Raw genomic sequence first — 17,611 nt, forward strand, 5'->3', positions numbered from 1 at the left:
ATTTTACTATAACAAAAGGAACAAACTAAAGGTGCGCACAAGGCGGAAGTACAAACTTGACAAATGAAACAAATACTTGCACGTGGGCAAAAAACTAAGGACATGAACAAAAGTCGCTAACTGTGGCATGAATCGAAAAAACTTACTTGGACATGGCATGAAGTGTGCAGAGGTAAACAGAGTGTGACAGGGGTATGATGTCGCCAGAAAGACAAACTGAAAACAATGAACTTAAATACTACAGACATGATTAGCGAAAACAGGTGCGTGACTCAAAATGTGAAACAGGTGCGTGACGTGACAGGTGAAAACTAATGGTTGCTATGGTGACAAAACAAGAGTGCACAATGAGTCCAAACGTGGAACAGGTGAAACTAATGGGTAACCATGGAAACAAGACAAGAGAGTGAAAAGCAGGAACTAAAAAGAGTTCAAAACCAGACAGCACATGGCCAAACAAAAACATGATCAACACAGACATGACATGCTGGTTCAAAAAAGGACGAGCACCTTAGAGTTATTTTAACTCAACATTTTGGGTAATTTTTTCTACCCAACTTTTGCGTTGAATTACTTAACCTAAAAGTTGAATTATGCTAACTCAATGTTGGTTGATTCATAACCCAACTATTTGGTTTAATTTATTTCACACAAAAGCTGAGTTATGTTCACTACAATGTTGGGTTATTCCCAACTCAACTATTGGGTTGCGCAATTTAGCGCTACTGCTGGTTTGTCCTACTCCTTCCCAGCTACTGATCTAAATTATTTGTATTCCATTAAAATATACTCAAAAGCAAGATATGAGTGTATAGACGTAGTAGTCCTATACAGCATGCTCAAATATGTTCATGTACAGAAGATGTGTGATTGTAAATAATGTTAATGAGATGAATCCATAATTTAAAAAAATTGTAATTAAAAAAAAGCCGGAAAAATCGGGAGGGTTGGCAAGTATGCCAAAGTGTGGACTGTGACACAACAGTTTGTTTACATGTCAAATCTTCCACTCCTTCTTTGTCTCATTTGGTCCACCAAAAGTTTTATGCTGTGCGTGAATGCACAAAGGTGCGCTTTGTTGATGTTATTGACTTGTGTGGAGTGCTAATCAGGCTATTTAGGCTAGCTCTATGTACATATTGCATCATTATGTCTCGTTTGTATGTATATTTGAGCTCATTTAATTTCCTTTACATTTATCCTCTTTATATATAATTTAGTTTTGCATGTCTCATGACACATTAGCTGTATGTAATAATGGCTGCATTTCTCAGAGTTGTTTGTGTGCCATGTTGTTCCAGACAACATCTATACCTTTGGCCATTAAAAGCCAGTAATTTCCAGGAGTTATCTCACCTTCTAAGTAGCCTCTGATTTACTAATGGTTTCTAATGTTGTAAAAATGTGTAGAATGAATATTACATTTCAATATTTCTGTCAACAAAGATTTGCTTCAGCCTGCAACACATAGTCATTTTGATAGTAGGCTAATATAGCTAATATAGACACTTACGTCATGTGTTGCCTTCATTATAAGACTTACTGTATATACGGCTTTTCATTTTTCACAGCTCCAGACAGTTTGTTTTATGTATTTTTGGTCCAATATGGCTCTTTCAACGTTTTGGGTTGCCGACCCCTATTCCAAGTGCCATCCATCCATCCATCCATCTTCTTCCGCTTATCCGAGGTCGGGTCGCGGGGGCAGCAGCCTAAGCAGGGAAGCCCAGACTTCCCTCTCCCCAGCCACATCGTCCAGCTCCTCCCGGGGGATCCCGAGGCGTTCCCAGGCCAGCCGGGAGACATAGTCTTCCCAACGTGTCCTGGGTCTTCCCCGTGGCCTCCTACCGGTCGGACGTGCCCGAAACACCTCCCGAGGGAGGCGTTCGGGTGGCATCCTGACCAGATGCCCGAACCACCTCATCTGGCTCCTCTCGATATGGAGGAGCAGCGGCTTTACTTTGAGCTCCCCCCGGATGACAGAGCTTCTCACCCTATCTCTAAGGGAGAGCCCCGCCACCCGGCGGAGGAAACTCATTTCGGCCGCTTGTACCCGTGATCTTGTCCTTTCGGTCATGACCCAAAGCTCATGACCATAGGTGAGGATGGGAACGTAGATCGACCGGTAAATCGAGAGCTTTGCCTTCTGGCTCAGCTCCTTCTTCACCACAACGGATCGATACAGCGTCCGCATTACTGAAGACGCCGCACCGATCCGCCTGTCGATCTCACGATCCACTCTTCCCTCACTCGTGAACAAGACTCCGAGGTACTTGAACTCCTCCACTTGGGGCAAGATCTCCTCCCCAACCCGGAGATGGCACTCCACCCTTTTCCGGGCGAGAACCATGGACTCGGATTTGGAGGTGCTGATTCCCATCCCAGTCGCTTCACACTCGGCTGCGAACCGATCCAGTGAGAGCTGAAGATCTTGGCCAGATGAAGCCATCAGGACCACATCATCTGCAAAAAGCAGAGACCTAATCCTGCAGCCACCAAAACAGATACCCTCAACGCCCTGACTGCGCCTAGAAATTCTGTCCATAAAGGTTATGAACAGAATCGGTGACAAAGGGCAGCCCTGGCGGAGTCCAACCCTCACTGGAAACGTGTCCGACTTACTGCCGGCAATGCGGACCAAGCTCTGACACCGATTATACAGGGAGCGAACTGCCACAATAAGACAGTCCGTTACCCCATACTCTCTGAGCACTCCCCACAGGACTTCCCGGGGTACACGGTCGAATGCCTTCTCCAAGTCCACAAAGCACATGTAGACTGGTTGGGCAAACTCCCATGCACCCTCAAGGACCCTGCCGAGAGTATAGAGCTGGTCCACAGTTCCACGACCAGGACGAAAACCACACTGTTCCTCCTGAATCCGAGGTTCGACTATCCGGCGTAGCCTCCTCTCCAGTACACCTGAATAGACCTTACCGGGAAGGCTGAGGAGTGTGATCCCGCGATAGTTGGAACACATCCTCCGGTTCCCCTTCTTAAAGAGAGGAACCACCACCCCGGTCTGCCAATCCAGAGGTACCGCCCCCGATGTCCACGCGATGTTGCAGAGTCTTGTCAACCAAGACAGCCCCACAACATCCAGAGCCTTAAGGAACTCCGGGCGGATCTCATCCACCCCCGGGGCCTTGCCACCGAGGAGCTTTTTAACTACCTCGGCAACCTCAGCCCCAGAAATAGGAGAGCCCACCACAGATTCCCCAGGCCCTGCTTCCTCATAGGAAGACGTGCTGGTAGGATTGAGGAGGTCTTCGAAGTATTCTCTCCACCGATCCACAACATCCGCAGTCGAGGTCAACAGAGCACCATCCCCACCATACACGGTGTTGACACTGCACTGCTTCCCCTTCCTGAGGCGGCGGATGGTGGTCCAGAATTGCTTCGAAGCCGTCCGGAAGTCTTTTTCCAAGTGAATAATGTATTTATAAAAACACTCATAATACTTCTTCTTGGTAAGTAAACACCTTTAAGATGGTAAGTAATTTACAGAAATAAGATGTATGTTCCCACAAGCATGTTATATTATGTTTATTTATGATTATTATCATTAGTTTTTTTTATGTTACATTTTATTTATTCATTCATAAGTACGATGTCATTATTCCACTTTTTTTTTTCTCCGTTTTTTGAGTTAAATACCTGTATTTTTAATTTTAAATCAAGTCTATGTATATGTGTTCAATGTAAAAAGTAAAAAAAAAAACTCCAATAAATATCAAGTTTTGAAAAAAACCTAAAAAACAAAACACTTGGCTCTCCAAGTACCACCGTAATGACCAACATTAAAATACAGTCGCGTAGTAGGCCAAAGTATTCATTAAAAACAAGGCAGAGGTTTTATTTAACGAGTATGTTTAATATTTTGGGACTTTACACACAGTTTGAACAGTAACACCGTGTTTGCATATTTATTTAGGCAATTATTTGGCGTGCCACTAGATGGAGCCCACGTATCACTAGTGGTACACGTACCACAGTTTGAGAATCACTGAGTTACACAAAAAAAAATTGGCAGCACAAACGAATGGGACACGTTTAGGGAGATTTTAAAAAGGTGTGTCACAAAATGTATTTTACAGTACTTTAAATACCGTAACGGCACAAACTAAACATTTTACAACACAAACGAATGGGACAAGTTTGGAGAGATTTTGACAAGGTAAGGGGCAACTTCACACAGGTCTGAAATGAACTATTATGCTGTCTTAAAATTGAAGCGAAGTGGTAATAGTTTTTTGGCGACATCTAGTGGTCAAAATAAATCATTTAATTAAGCTCATGATGTAGTAAGTTGAATGATGCAGACACGTTTGTTACTTGATACTTTCCAATACGCCTTGGACACTTTGTATGTGTAAGTAATATGCAATTATCTGATACTTGTTTATGACAAATGTGCTGTTTTACACTGAAATATTGTTCAGTTATTAATACGTATGTCTAGCTTGTGTGGTATTGTGTGCTTAGCTGTTATGTAGCTGCTAGCCCTTAGTGGCCTATATAACTTGACTAAAATAGAAGAAATAGTGTTTGTTGGAGGACATGTAGATTGTTATTTGGCTGTCCATCTTTGCACAAGTAAACACGCTGCAGGGCTGCTTGTATCGGACATGACATCACACAATTTACATGCAAGCACATGTCATCCCAAACTTGTTTTTTTTGCTGATATCGGACCGATATCTGATATTAATATCGGATCTGGACACCACTACTTGCCATTGTGGTAAAAAGACACCAGTAATAAAGGCTAGCATGGTCACAAAGCTAGATCGATACCAAACACATGCACAGTTCAAACAATTCTATAAAGTTCAAGAATATTCCTTCATATCTTTTCAGAACCATAAATAAATAAATGTTCAAGTAACAAAATCCCATCTCTCTTGTGGTCAGTTGTGTCCCAGTCTAGTTATTTCGTTATTAGCGTCACAAACAGGATTGATTGATTGATTGATTGATTGATTGATTGATTGATTGACTGATTGATTGGAGAAGAGAACTGCAGTGCTGCCTGATCCTTTTACCTTTAAGGCTGCCCTCAACTTTGTAAATCAAATTTTTTTAAATAAGTCTATCCGTCCATCCATTTTCTACTGCTTATCCCTCTCGGGGACGCGCAGGGGTGCTGGAGCCTATCCCAGCTGCACTCGGGCGGAAGGCGGCGTACACCCTGGACAAATCACCACCTCATCGCAGGGCCAACACAGATAGACAGACATTTTTTATTTATTTTTTTATTTTTTTAATAGATCAACTTCAGATCTATCAGTCAATTAAAAAAAAAAAGAAAAACGTTGTAAGTTTTATGTCCTTTTTGTTCAAGAAAACCATGTTTTTATGGTAAAAAAAACAACACAACAAATGCAAAAATTTTCACCAAAAATGTTTCAAAGTGTAATATTTGATGTGAAGTAATTGGAGCCTTTAATAAGTCAATAATTCATGACAACATTGATTTTAATTCATTATTATTTTTGAGCAATGGCAGTTATTATTTTACAAAATCCCACCAAAATTCTCAGGTACCCAAAAGGACCCCACTTATATTATTTAGTTTTTTACATGGTGAAACCCGATATCTACATCTTTAAGTTACATTTAAACCAGTGTGGGTGGCACTGGGAGCAGGTGGGTAAAGTGTCTTGCCCATGGACACAACGGCAGTGACTAGAAGCGGGAATCCAACCTGGAACCCTCAAGTTGCTGGCACGGCCACTCTACCAACCGAGCCACGCCACCCCCCGTGGATTACATGTTTTTGTCATTGTTTTTATAGGGTATTTTTGTTTGTAAAATGCCCTTTTTGCCATAAAAAACATTGTTTTTTTTATATGGCAAACGAACAAAATATGCAATATTTTTCCCCCAAAAATAATTTAACGTGAAATATTTGATGTGAAGTAATTGTAGTATTGAATAAGTCAATAATTTGATTCATTAGTATTTTTTGAGCAGATGCAGTTTCTTTTCTTTTTTTTTAAATCCGACAAAAAATTTCAGGCATCCAAAAGGCTCACAATTGTTCATTTTATTTTCAACGCTTACATTTCCAGATCAACATCAGATCATTCTGTTGATTATATATATATTTATTTTTTTAAATCATTTTTATGTTTTTCTTTTCGGGGTTTTTTTATGCCCTTTTTGTCAACAAAACTTTTTTTTATATGGCAAACACAAAATATGCCAGTGTGACATTTGATGTGAAGTCATTTAAGCCTTGATTAGGTCAATAATTCATAACAACATTGATTCTGATTCATTATTATATTTTCAGCAAAGACAGCTTTAAAGAAAAGGACAGTCTGCATTATTATTTTTGAGAAATGACAGTTAAAAAAAAAAATCCCACTAAAATTCTCAATCATAAAAGTGTTACAAATATGTCATACATTATTTTTTAACCATCCACACTTAAGTCTCTAGAGTAACTTCAGATCTCTCCGTCGATTTTTTCTTGTTTGTTTTATGTTTTTTCTGTCAGATAAAACTTATTTTTACATGGCAGAAAATTCCATATTTTCACAAAAAAAAGGTCAAAGTGGAATATTTGATGTGAAGTAATTGGAGCCCTGAATAGGTCAATAATTCATAACATCATTGATTCTGATTCATTATTATATTTTGAGCAATGACAGCTTTAAAGAAAAGGACAACCTGGATTATTATTTTTGAGAAATGACAGTTAAAAAAAAAAATCCCACTAAAATTATCAGGGTTTTAAAAGGGCCCCAATCATAAAAGTGTTACAAATATGTCATACATTATTTCTAGAGCATGCTCAGTGGACTTGTGGTTAGAGTGTCTGCCCTGAGATCGATAGGTTGTGAGTTCAAACCCCGGCCGAGTCACACCAAAGACTATAAAAATGAGACCCAATACCTCCCTGCACTCAGCATCAAGGGTTGGAATTGGGGGTTAAATCACCATAATGATTGTCGGATGCGGCCACCGCTGCTGCTCACTGCTCCCCTCACCTCCCAGGGGGTGGAACAAGGGGATGGGTCAAATGCAGAGGACACACTTCACCACACCTAGTGTGTGTGACAATCATTGGTACTTTAACTCTAAAATAACTTAACTTCAGATCTCTCCGTCGGTTATACATGTGTATTATTTTTTTCTTGTTTGTTTTATGTCCTTTTTGTCAAATAAAACTTTTTTTTGCATAGCAAAAAAATTCCATATTTTCACCCAAAAAAATGTCAAAGTGTAATATTTGATGTGAAGTAATTGGAGCCTTGAATAGGTCAATAATTCATAACATCATTGATTCCGATTCCTTGTTATATTTTGAGCAATGACAGCTTTAAAGAAAAGGACATCAACGTTGACTCTAAAAAAAAAAAAAGAGTCAACATTGCAACTTTTCATCGTTACATTTCACCTATTTGCTCTTTAATTCCGCTTTGTTTATGTTTTTTTGTAATATAATTTTTAGAATGTGCCTGCAGCCAAAAAAATATAGCTGCAGGCTGCAAATGGCTCCCGGGCCGCACTTTGACACCTGTGTTTTAAATCGTTCTAAATACTTTTTAATAGTCTAATCTCCACATTTGGATTACATTCTTGAGTTATCTTTACAGCATGTTCGATTGATTGATTGAAACTTGTATTAGTAGATTGCACAGTACAGTACATATTCCGTACAATTGGCCACTAAATGGTAACACCCGAATATGTTTTTCAACTTGTTTAAGTCGGGGTCCACGTTAATCAATTCATGTTTGAGTTTGTTAATCAAACAGAGGCCCGCATCATTAGATTCAGCTACAGCTGAGATTTATGTGACATCATCGCTGCAATGTAGGCCTCATATAACCAGCGATGATGTGCTCCACATCCAGGTCCGGTATGTTGTGGTGGTATAATAGAGTCCTGACCTCTCTCCCTGCACCACATGATGATGATGATGATATATAGGCTAGTTTATTGTGAAAATTGAGGAGGAAGGATGGGAGGGAGGAGTCCTTGCACGCCCTTGTCCCAAAGCAGATAATATCATGTGTGATGGACAGCCAACCTTAGATATCCTTTATTCCTCCGTGCATTCGTGCAAACAATAATGCATCACCTAATAATGCAACCTAATTTTCTAGAGATGTTTATAATGATCAAAGAAAAAACAGTATATGTTCTTAATTAAGGGGGTGTGGAGGTTGCTTATAATAGTTCCCTACATGTGACCTTATGCATGACGTGACCATTTATTTGGATTATTCGTAGGAAATGAGTCATGCATGTCGTGACATACCTGCACACCGTGATGAGGTTTTTTCTCTCCACGCCGATGCTCCGGACAGACGCCTTTTTCGATGTCAGACCCATAGCCATTGCTGTGTGCACGCAGCCGGGCTCCATCCACCCAGCGGCGGCGCAAGCGGGGCCTCTCCGGCTGTCCGCGCCCAGGCCACGACCCCTCCCTCCGCCGGGGTTCTGAGTCCGACGAGCAGGCGCGGTTCTCGGCGCTGGAGATGCCGCTGCTGCTGAAGCTGGAGGACGAAGCGTCGGAAACCACAAGGTTAAAAACGCACCGTTTCCGGGTTCTCGTTTCAAAATAAAACAGGAACTGTCATGTCAAATGTTTATTTATGTGTCATGCCTCCGCGTCCTTTTGCTGTAAAACGTGTTTTTATCAATCAAGTATCAATGACGTCGTAATAAATGTACCACAGAGTGTCAAAACCAACGAAGCGCCAGAAACCACAAGGTTAAAAATGCACCGTTTCCGGGTTCTCGTTTCAAAATAAAACGGGAACTGTCATGTCAAATGTTTCCTTATGTGTCATGCAAACGAGGCCTCCGCATCCCTTTGCTGTAAAATATGTTTTTATCAATCAAGTATCAATGACGTCGTAATAAATTTACCACAGAGTGTCAAAACCGACAAAGCGCCAGAAACCACAAGGTTAAAAAAAGCACCGTTTCCGGGTTTCCGTTTCAAAATAAAACAGGGACTATCATGTTAAATGTTTATTTATGTGTCATGCAAGCGAGGCCTCCGCGTCCCTTTGCTGTACAACGTGTGTTTATCAATCAAGTATCAATGACGTCGTAATAAATTGTGTCAAAACTAACGAAGCAAGGTTAAAAACATACCATTTCCGGCTTTTTTGTTTTCAAAATAAAACAGGAACTATCATTTTAAATATTTATTTTCATGTCATGTGAAGATTCCTACGTCCTTTTTTTGTAAAAACGTGTGTGGCGTCATATTAATCAAATACTAATTACGTCGTAATAAAGTTAGCGCAGACTTTACAAGTGAGGGCGTTGAGTGATAAAAACTATTAGCCTTATTATGTCTTCCGGATCTCTAGAGGGCGCTGTGGCGAAAGTGTGTCGCCGTGTTTATGTTACATCGAGGGCAAGATGGCGGAGGCAAAGCAACCAAAGGAAGGCTCCTGCACTTTTTTGTTCAAAAAATCCACAAAGAAATTTTCAGGACGAAAACGACAAGCCAGTGACAGCGATAAAGGTAGCGGTTATTTATTGCAACAAAAATAAGATGTCTTGCGACGTGACTGCCGAACAGCGCGTCTTGCTCGAACGTGGTAAATACTAATGTCATTCCAATGCTAATTTACATAATATATACCTTTTTTTCTAGATGACATCAGTGATGACAACCAGAGCTCCGTTGTAAGAAGGGACAGGAAAGAAAAACGAGATAATCCAATGATTCAAATGGTAACTAATAGTAATAATAATAGTTGTACATGGAGTGAAATTACTGGTAAAACTCCACAAACGCACAAAAATGTATTACTCACTCACTCATGAATTCGCAAGTAAAAAAACAATGTTCTTCAATAAAATAACGTTTAGCAAGGGGAAAAATATGCAAGTAAAAAAACAGTTCACAAGTAGTGATGGGTTGATGAGGCGTCATGAAGCGTTTCGACACATTGCAAAACTGTATTGATACTGTGTCACTAAATACTGACATCTGCTGGACATTAAAAATCCCTACAGGCAACCTATGGACCGACTCAACTGACACTGATTTGATGCCCTAGTACAGGGGTCACCAACCTTTTTGAAACCAAAAACTACTTCTTGGGTACTGATTAATGCGAAGGGCTACCAGTTTGATACACACTTAAATAAATAAATATATTGTCATTTGTAAGTTACACATAAGTGTGATTTAAACAAGAATAGCTAAATAAATAAATGTATATATATATAAAAATGGGTATTTCTGTCTGTCATTCCGTCGTACATTTTTTTTCCTTTTACGGAAGGTTTTTTGTAGAGAATAAATGATGAAAAAAACACTTAATTGAACGGTTTAAAAGAGGAGAAAACACGAAAAAAATTCAAATACAATTTTGAAACATAGTTTATCTTCAATATCGACTCTTTAAAATTCAAAATTCAACCGACAAAAAGAAGAGAAAAACTAGCTTATTTGAATCTTTTTGAAAAAATAAAAAAAAGGATTTATGGAACATCATTAGTCATTTTTCCTGATTAAGATACATTTTAGAATATTGATGACATGTTTTAAATTGGTTAAAATCCAATCTGCACTTTGTTAGAATATTTAACAAATTGGACCAAGCTATATTTCTAACAAAGACAAATCAGTATTTCTTCTAGATTTTCCAGAACAAAAATTTTAAAAGAAATTCAAAATACTTTGAAATAAGATTTAAATTTGAGTCTACAGATTTTCTAGATTTGCCAGAATAATTGTTTTGAATTTTAATCATAGTAAGTTTGAAGAAATATTTCACAAATATTCTTCGTCGAAAAACCAGAAGCTAAAATATTTATTATTCTTTACAATAAAAAATAAATAAATTTACTTGAACATTGATTTAAATTGTCAGGAAAGAAGAGGAAGAAATTTAAAAGGTAAAAAGGTATATTTGTTTAAAAATCCTAAAATCATTTTTAAGGTTGTATTTTTTCTCTAAAATTGTATTTCTAAAAGTAATAAGAAGCAAAGTAAAAAATAAATGAATGTATTTAAACAAGTGAAGACCCATCCATCCATCCATTTTCTACCGCTTATTCCAAGTGAAGACCAAGTCTTTAAAATATTTTCTTGGATTTTCAAATTCTATTTGAGTTTTGTCTCTTTTAGAATTAAAAATGTTAAGCAAAGCGAGACCAGCTTGCTAGTAAATAAATAAAATTTAAAAAATAGAGGCAGCTCACTGGTAAGTGCTGCTCTTTGAGCTATTTTTAGAACAGGCCAGCGGGCGACTGATCTGGTCCTTACGGGCTACCTGGTGACCGCGGGCACCGTGTTGGTGACCCCTGCCCTAGTATATACAATAATATAAATATTTCATTTAGGATTATTTAATATCTTCATTTAAATAAAAATATATTTTTATCTTTTTTAGATACAATCAATAAATAATGTGAACATGTATCATAACATGGAAATCTAAGAGAACGTGTTGTGGATGATTGTGGACTGGGAATTGTTTTTTTTTGTTTTTTTTACACATTTTTATTAAAAAAAAAAGAAAAAGAAAAGTTTTTCCGACGTATTCCATTTTAGATGATTTCTCTTCTTAGTTATTATTTCTCCGGCTGTAGAAAAGACACGCTCACAGGGCACAGAGGAGGCGTCAGTGCGACACAGTTCGCGTATCGGTCACGTGACAAACAGCTCATGATCGGTCACGTGACTTTCTAAAAGCGGTACGCGCACCGACACGGGGTTTTGCTCTATGAGCTCGACGCATGCGCCGATGCATCGGTGTTGCCGGACCCATCACTATTCACAAGTATAAAAACTACTTTCTGTGATAAAATAACAATTAGCAAGTTTAAAAAAATGATGCAAGTAAAATAATGATTCGAAGGTATAAAAACAATTGTCTTGAATACAAAAACATTAGAAAGTAAACAATTCAATTCAAAAATGTATTAGCATGTATTAAACAATTTTCTTAAATAAAAAACATTTGAAAGTATAAAAACTATTTTCTTCAATTAATATAACAATTCGCAAGTATGAAAACAATATTCTTTAATTAAAAAAAAACATTCGCAAGTATATAAACAATTTTCTTCAATTAATAAAACAATTCGCAAGTATATAAACAATTTTCTTCAATTAATAAAATGAATCGCAAGTATAAAAACAGTTTTCATTAATAAAAAAAAAAGATTTCCGAGTATAAAAAATGTATTCAATGAAAAACGATTTTATAAACAAATAATTTTGCAAGTAAAAAACGATTCGTAATTATTAAAACAATTGTCTTTAATTAAAAAAAACATTTGCAAGTGTAAAAACAATTTTCTTCAATTAAATAATGATTAGCAAGTAAAACATTCTGCAAGTAAAAGACAATTCGCAAATATTAAGATAATTTTCTTCAATATAAAAACATGTTCAAGTATAAAAACGTTTCTTCAATTAATAAAACGATTCATAAGTATATAAACAATTTTCAATAAAAAAAATATTCGAAAGTATAAAAACAGTTTTCATTAATAAAAAAAGATTTGAAAGTATAAAAAAATGTATTCAATAAAAAACGATTCGCAAGTAAAAACTAATAATTTTGCAAGTAAAAAAAAAACGATTCACAAGTATAAAAACAATTGTCTTTATTTAAAAAAACATTCGCACGTATAACAATTTTCTTCAATTAAAAAAAGGGTTCGCAAGTGTTAAACAATTTTCTTCCAAAAAAAAACATTCGCAAGTATGAAAACAATTTTCTTCAATAAAAAAATTTGCAAGTATGAAAACAATGTTCTCCAATTAATAAAACAATTCGCAAGTATAAAAACAATTTTCATTAATAAAAAAAAGAATTGCAGCCATGAAAAAATGTATTCAATAAAAAAAACGATTCGCAAGTAAAAACATAATTTTGCAAGTAAAAAAACGATTTACAAGTATAAATCAATTTAAAAAAAATATTCGCAAGTATAACCATTTTCTTCAATTAAAAAAACGATTCGTAGGTGTTGAAAACAATTGTCTTAAAAAAAAACATTCGCAAGTATATAAACAATTTTCTTCAATTAATAAAACGATTCGCAAGTATAAAAACAATTTTCATTAATAAAAAAAGAATTGTCGGTATAAAAAAATGTATTCAATAAAAAACGATTCGCAAGTAAAAACAAATAATTTTGCAAGTAAAACGATTTACAAGTATAAAAACAATTGTCTTTAATTTAAAAAAACATTTGCAAGTATAACAACTTTTTCAATTAAAAAAAGGATTCGCAAGTGTAAAAACAAGTAACAAGTAAAAAATATTCTGCAAGCAAGACAATTCGCAAGTATTAAGACAATTTTCTTTAATATAAAAACATTTACAAGTATAACAATGTTTTCAATTAATAAAATGATTCGCAAATATGAAAACTATTTTCTTCAATAAAAAAAGCATTCGCAAGTATAAACAATGTTCTTCAATGAATAAAACGATTCACTAGTGTAAAAACAATTTTCATTAATACAAAAAAAAAAAAAAGATTCCGAATTCTAAAAAAAATTATATTCTATAAAAAAAAACGATTCGCAAGTAAAAACAAAAACTTCTACAAGTAAAAAAACAATTTTCTTCAAGTTACAACTTTTGGCAGTAATATTCCAACCTGATCCATACACTTGCACTCAGAGCACCAGCAATTCGCACTCTACAATGACAAGTGGTGCTGCCGTCAGAGCTGCTGTTATTTGCGCATGGTGCCATCTGCCATAAATGACAAAGAAGAAGCAGCATGGTGGGAAGTAAAATGACGAACAGAAGAGAGGGTAAACTTACAGAAAAGGGTGGAATATTACTGCTAAAAAATGTTTTTATACTTGCGAATTGTTTTTTCCATGATTTTTTTTTATATACAAGTGAATAGTTTTTTTTTTGACTTGCAAATCGTTTTTTTACTTGAAGAAAAATGTTTTACTTGCGAATTGTTTTTTTACTTGGACAAAATAGTTTTTTACTTACAAACCATTTTTTTAGTAATTAAAAAATAAATGTGCTAATTTTTGGGCGGGAGTAAAAATATTTGTAAGTAAGCAAGTACATTTTATTTACAAAGCACTTTTCACGGATAAAATCACAATGCACTGTACAAAACATAGGTGAATTAAAACAACAATTCAATTAAAGCAACATAATAAGGATACAAAGGGGATTAAAATTGATAGTTAAAAGGTGCATTAACTAAAAGCTTTACTAAAAAGCTTTGTGTGTGTTTGTGGAGTTTTGGCAGTAATTTCACTATGTAGTTGTATTCCTATCTGCAAGAATAAAGTTGAGATAAAACCATGGTGTCACATTTCAGTCCAAGAAAGTGGAGAAGGAGGCTGCATCTTCCAGTGAAAGTGGCGACGACCAAGAGGACAAGATAACGGTGTCCTACAAGTCGTCACGCTCAGCTGTGAGTGGACCTTTAGCTTTGCACATTAAGAAAATCATGACTGCTGCTCACTTTTTAAACTTGTTTTTTTGTTTCAAAGAAACCAGAAGGCCCAGAGGACATGGGTGCAACGGCGACATACGAATTGGACACGGAGCGAGACAAGGATGCTCAGGCTATCTTTGAGAGGAGCCAAAAAGTCCTGGAGGTATGATAGTGTATGACATGTTGTTCTACAAGCCACATTCAGTTGTCATGGGGATGGCAATGTGTGCGCAAATGTTATTTCGCATGAATTGGAAAGTGGCGCACTTTGGCTGATTCACTTCGATATCGTCAACTATTTATGACAGGGGTGTCCAAACATTTTCCACTGAGGGCCGCACACTGAAAAATAAAGCATGCGGGATGCTATTTTGATATTTTTTCTTTTCAAAAACCAATACAAATACAATATTTAGATTTGTTTTAGCCTTTAGGGCTCCCCTCAAGCTTGGTGCTGGTGACCATTAAGGGGCTCAGTCATACAAATGTTAAAAAACAAGTCATATATATATATATATATATATATATATACACTAAATCAACTTCAGATCTGTCGATATAAAGTTTAAAATATTTTAATGTTTTATGCACTTTTTGTTAAATAAACCCTGTTTTTATGACAAACTAAATATGCAATTTTGTGGAATATTTAATGTGATGTAATTAAATCCTTAAATAGTTCAATAATTCATAACAACATTGATTTTGATTTATTTTTTTGAACAATGGCATGTTTTTTTATATAAAAAGTCCTAAAATTCTCAGGGGTCCAAATGAGCCTCTCTCAAGTGTTAAAAGTCAGTCATATAAATATTTTTACTTTCAACGTTTTTAATCTCTACATCCGCTTCAGGTCGAAACGGCAATTATAGGTTTTTCTATTATTTTTTTATCTGTTTTATGCTGGGTTTTTTTTGTTTTTTTTTTAGAGAGAAAAACTTATTTTTAATGGCAAATACAAAAAATATTTCAAAGTGGAATATTTGATCTGAAGTAATTGGAGCCTTCAATAGATCAATTATTCATGATATTGATTTTAATGTATTATTTTTGGAGCAATGACAGTTTTTTAAAGAAAGATCCCACTAAAATTCTCAGGGATCCGAAAGGGTCCCTTATTAAAGTGTTAAAAATAAGTCATACAATGTCTTTTTACTTTCAACAATTAAGTCTCTCGATCAACTTTAGATCTATACAGCAATTATAAGTTGTTGTTTTTTTTGTTTGTTTTATGCCAGGGTTTTTTTCAGACAATTTTTTTTTATAGCAAACACAAAATATGTATTAACCCACCCCACTAAATTTTCAAAGTGGAATATTTGATGTGAAGTAATTGGGGCCTTCACTAGGTCAATAATTCATAACCACATTGATTTTGTGTGTTTCTTTTGTTTGTTTTCATTATATTTGGATATATTTGTTTGGTTTGTATGATATCCATTGAATAAGACTATGTATTATGTTGAAGGGGGCAGGAAAATATAAGATTTTTCTTCATCCTGCTCCTTCTCAGGTATTGGTGTGTAAATGTGTGTTGAGGTTCTGAGGTTTGTCTATCGATCAAAGATGCACATCAATGAAGGAGATAAATAAAAAAATTAAATTAAATGAAATTTTGATTAATTATTATTTTTGAGCAATAACAGCTTTAATTATAAAAAAAAAACAGCCTGCATGGCAGCTTTGTATTATTACAATCAACATTGCATTACATTTCACCTGTTTGCCCTTTTATTCCACTTTTTTAATGTTTTTTGTAATAGTATTTTTAGAACGTGCCGCCGGTCGTCAAAAATTAGCCAATGGCCCCCGGGCCAAACTTTGGCCACCCTTGGTTTATGAAATCTTAGAGACACTTCTGCAAGAATGCATTAAAGCATGACTAAACTGGATGTGCTGGATGATCACAGGAGCTGGAGGGCAAGGAGGATGATAAAATCTACCGTGGCATCAACAACTACCAGAAATACATCAAACCAAAGGACACCACAATGGGCAATGCGTCCTCAGGCATGGTCAGGTGAGGACATATTCTGTCCACCTTATCACCGCTATAAATAGCAAGCACTTACCTTTTCTCCTATAAACAGGAAAGGCCCGATTCGAGCTCCGGAACACCTGCGAGCCACAGTCAGGTGGGACTACCAGCCAGACATCTGCAAAGACTACAAGGAGACCGGCTTCTGCGGTTTCGGAGGTAAAGGAGACCATGAAATTAGCTGGCGTGTGGGACCTTTCACCTTTGCCATTCTTGTCTCAGACAGCTGCAAGTTCCTTCACGACAGGTCCGACTACAAGCACGGCTGGCAGATCGAGAGGGAGCTGGAGGAGGGCAGATACGGCGCAAATGGTGAGCTCATTCCTGCAGTTCAAGTCAAGAAAAAAAGCTAGTTTCTTATCTCGTCGACATTGTGATGTCACGCAGACGAGGAAAACTACGAGGTGAGCAGCGACGAGGAGGACTTGCCCTTTAAGTGCTTCATCTGCAGGGAGTCCTACAAGAATCCTATCATCACAAAGTAGGAGTCTACTTTTCATAACCTACATTTTAATAAGTGTTGCAGTGTCTGAGTCAGGGGTGTCCAAACTTTTCTACTGAGGGCCGCACACTGAAAAATTAAAGCATGCTGGGGCCATTTTCATATTTGTAATTTTTAAAACCAATACAAGATATAGATTTTTTTCTTAACATTTAGGAGTCCCCTCAAGTTTGGTCCCATAAAATTTTTTTTTAAAAAGTCATTTTTTATTTTATTATTATTATAATTACATTAAAGCATGCAGGGGCCATTTTCATTGTTAAAACCAATACAAGATATAGATTTTTTTCTTAACCTTTAGGACTCCCCTCAAGTTTGGTCCCATAAAAATTTAAAAAATAAGTCATTTTTTATTTTATTATTATTATAATTACATTAAAGCATGCAGGGGCCATTTTCATTGTTAAAACCAATACAAGATATAGATTTTTTTCTTCACCTTTAGGACTCCCCTCAAGTTTTGTCCCGGGAACCCGTAAGGGCCTCAGTCATAAATTGTTTTTAAATAAGTCATATATTATTTAATTGTATTACCGGTATTATTATTATATAATGTTAAATATCTATATCAACTTCAGGTATATCTGTCGAAGTAAAGTATAATGTCTTTATATTTAATGCCCTTTTTTGTAAAAAAAAAAAGAAACAAA

General features: G+C 36.2%; 1 protein-coding gene across 1 annotated transcript in view; it reads right to left on the reverse strand.

Moving 5' to 3' along the window:
- rundc3aa (RUN domain containing 3Aa) overlaps nucleotides 1-17,002 on the reverse strand; it is a 58,285-nt gene extending 41,283 nt beyond the window's left edge. The window contains exons 1-2 of the mRNA XM_061981325.1: nucleotides 16,494-17,002; nucleotides 8,276-8,513 (exon numbers count right to left, since the gene is read on the reverse strand). Of these exons, the coding sequence (XP_061837309.1) occupies nucleotides 8,276-8,513; nucleotides 16,494-16,632 (377 nt within the window). The 5' untranslated portion in view covers nucleotides 16,633-17,002. The remainder of the gene's footprint in view (nucleotides 1-8,275; nucleotides 8,514-16,493) is intronic.
- Between the last annotated feature and the right edge of the window lie 609 nt (nucleotides 17,003-17,611).

The sequence above is a fragment of the Nerophis lumbriciformis genome, linkage group LG24 (genome assembly GCF_033978685.3).
Source record: "Nerophis lumbriciformis linkage group LG24, RoL_Nlum_v2.1, whole genome shotgun sequence".
NCBI classification, from domain to species: Eukaryota; Metazoa; Chordata; class Actinopteri; order Syngnathiformes; family Syngnathidae; genus Nerophis; species Nerophis lumbriciformis.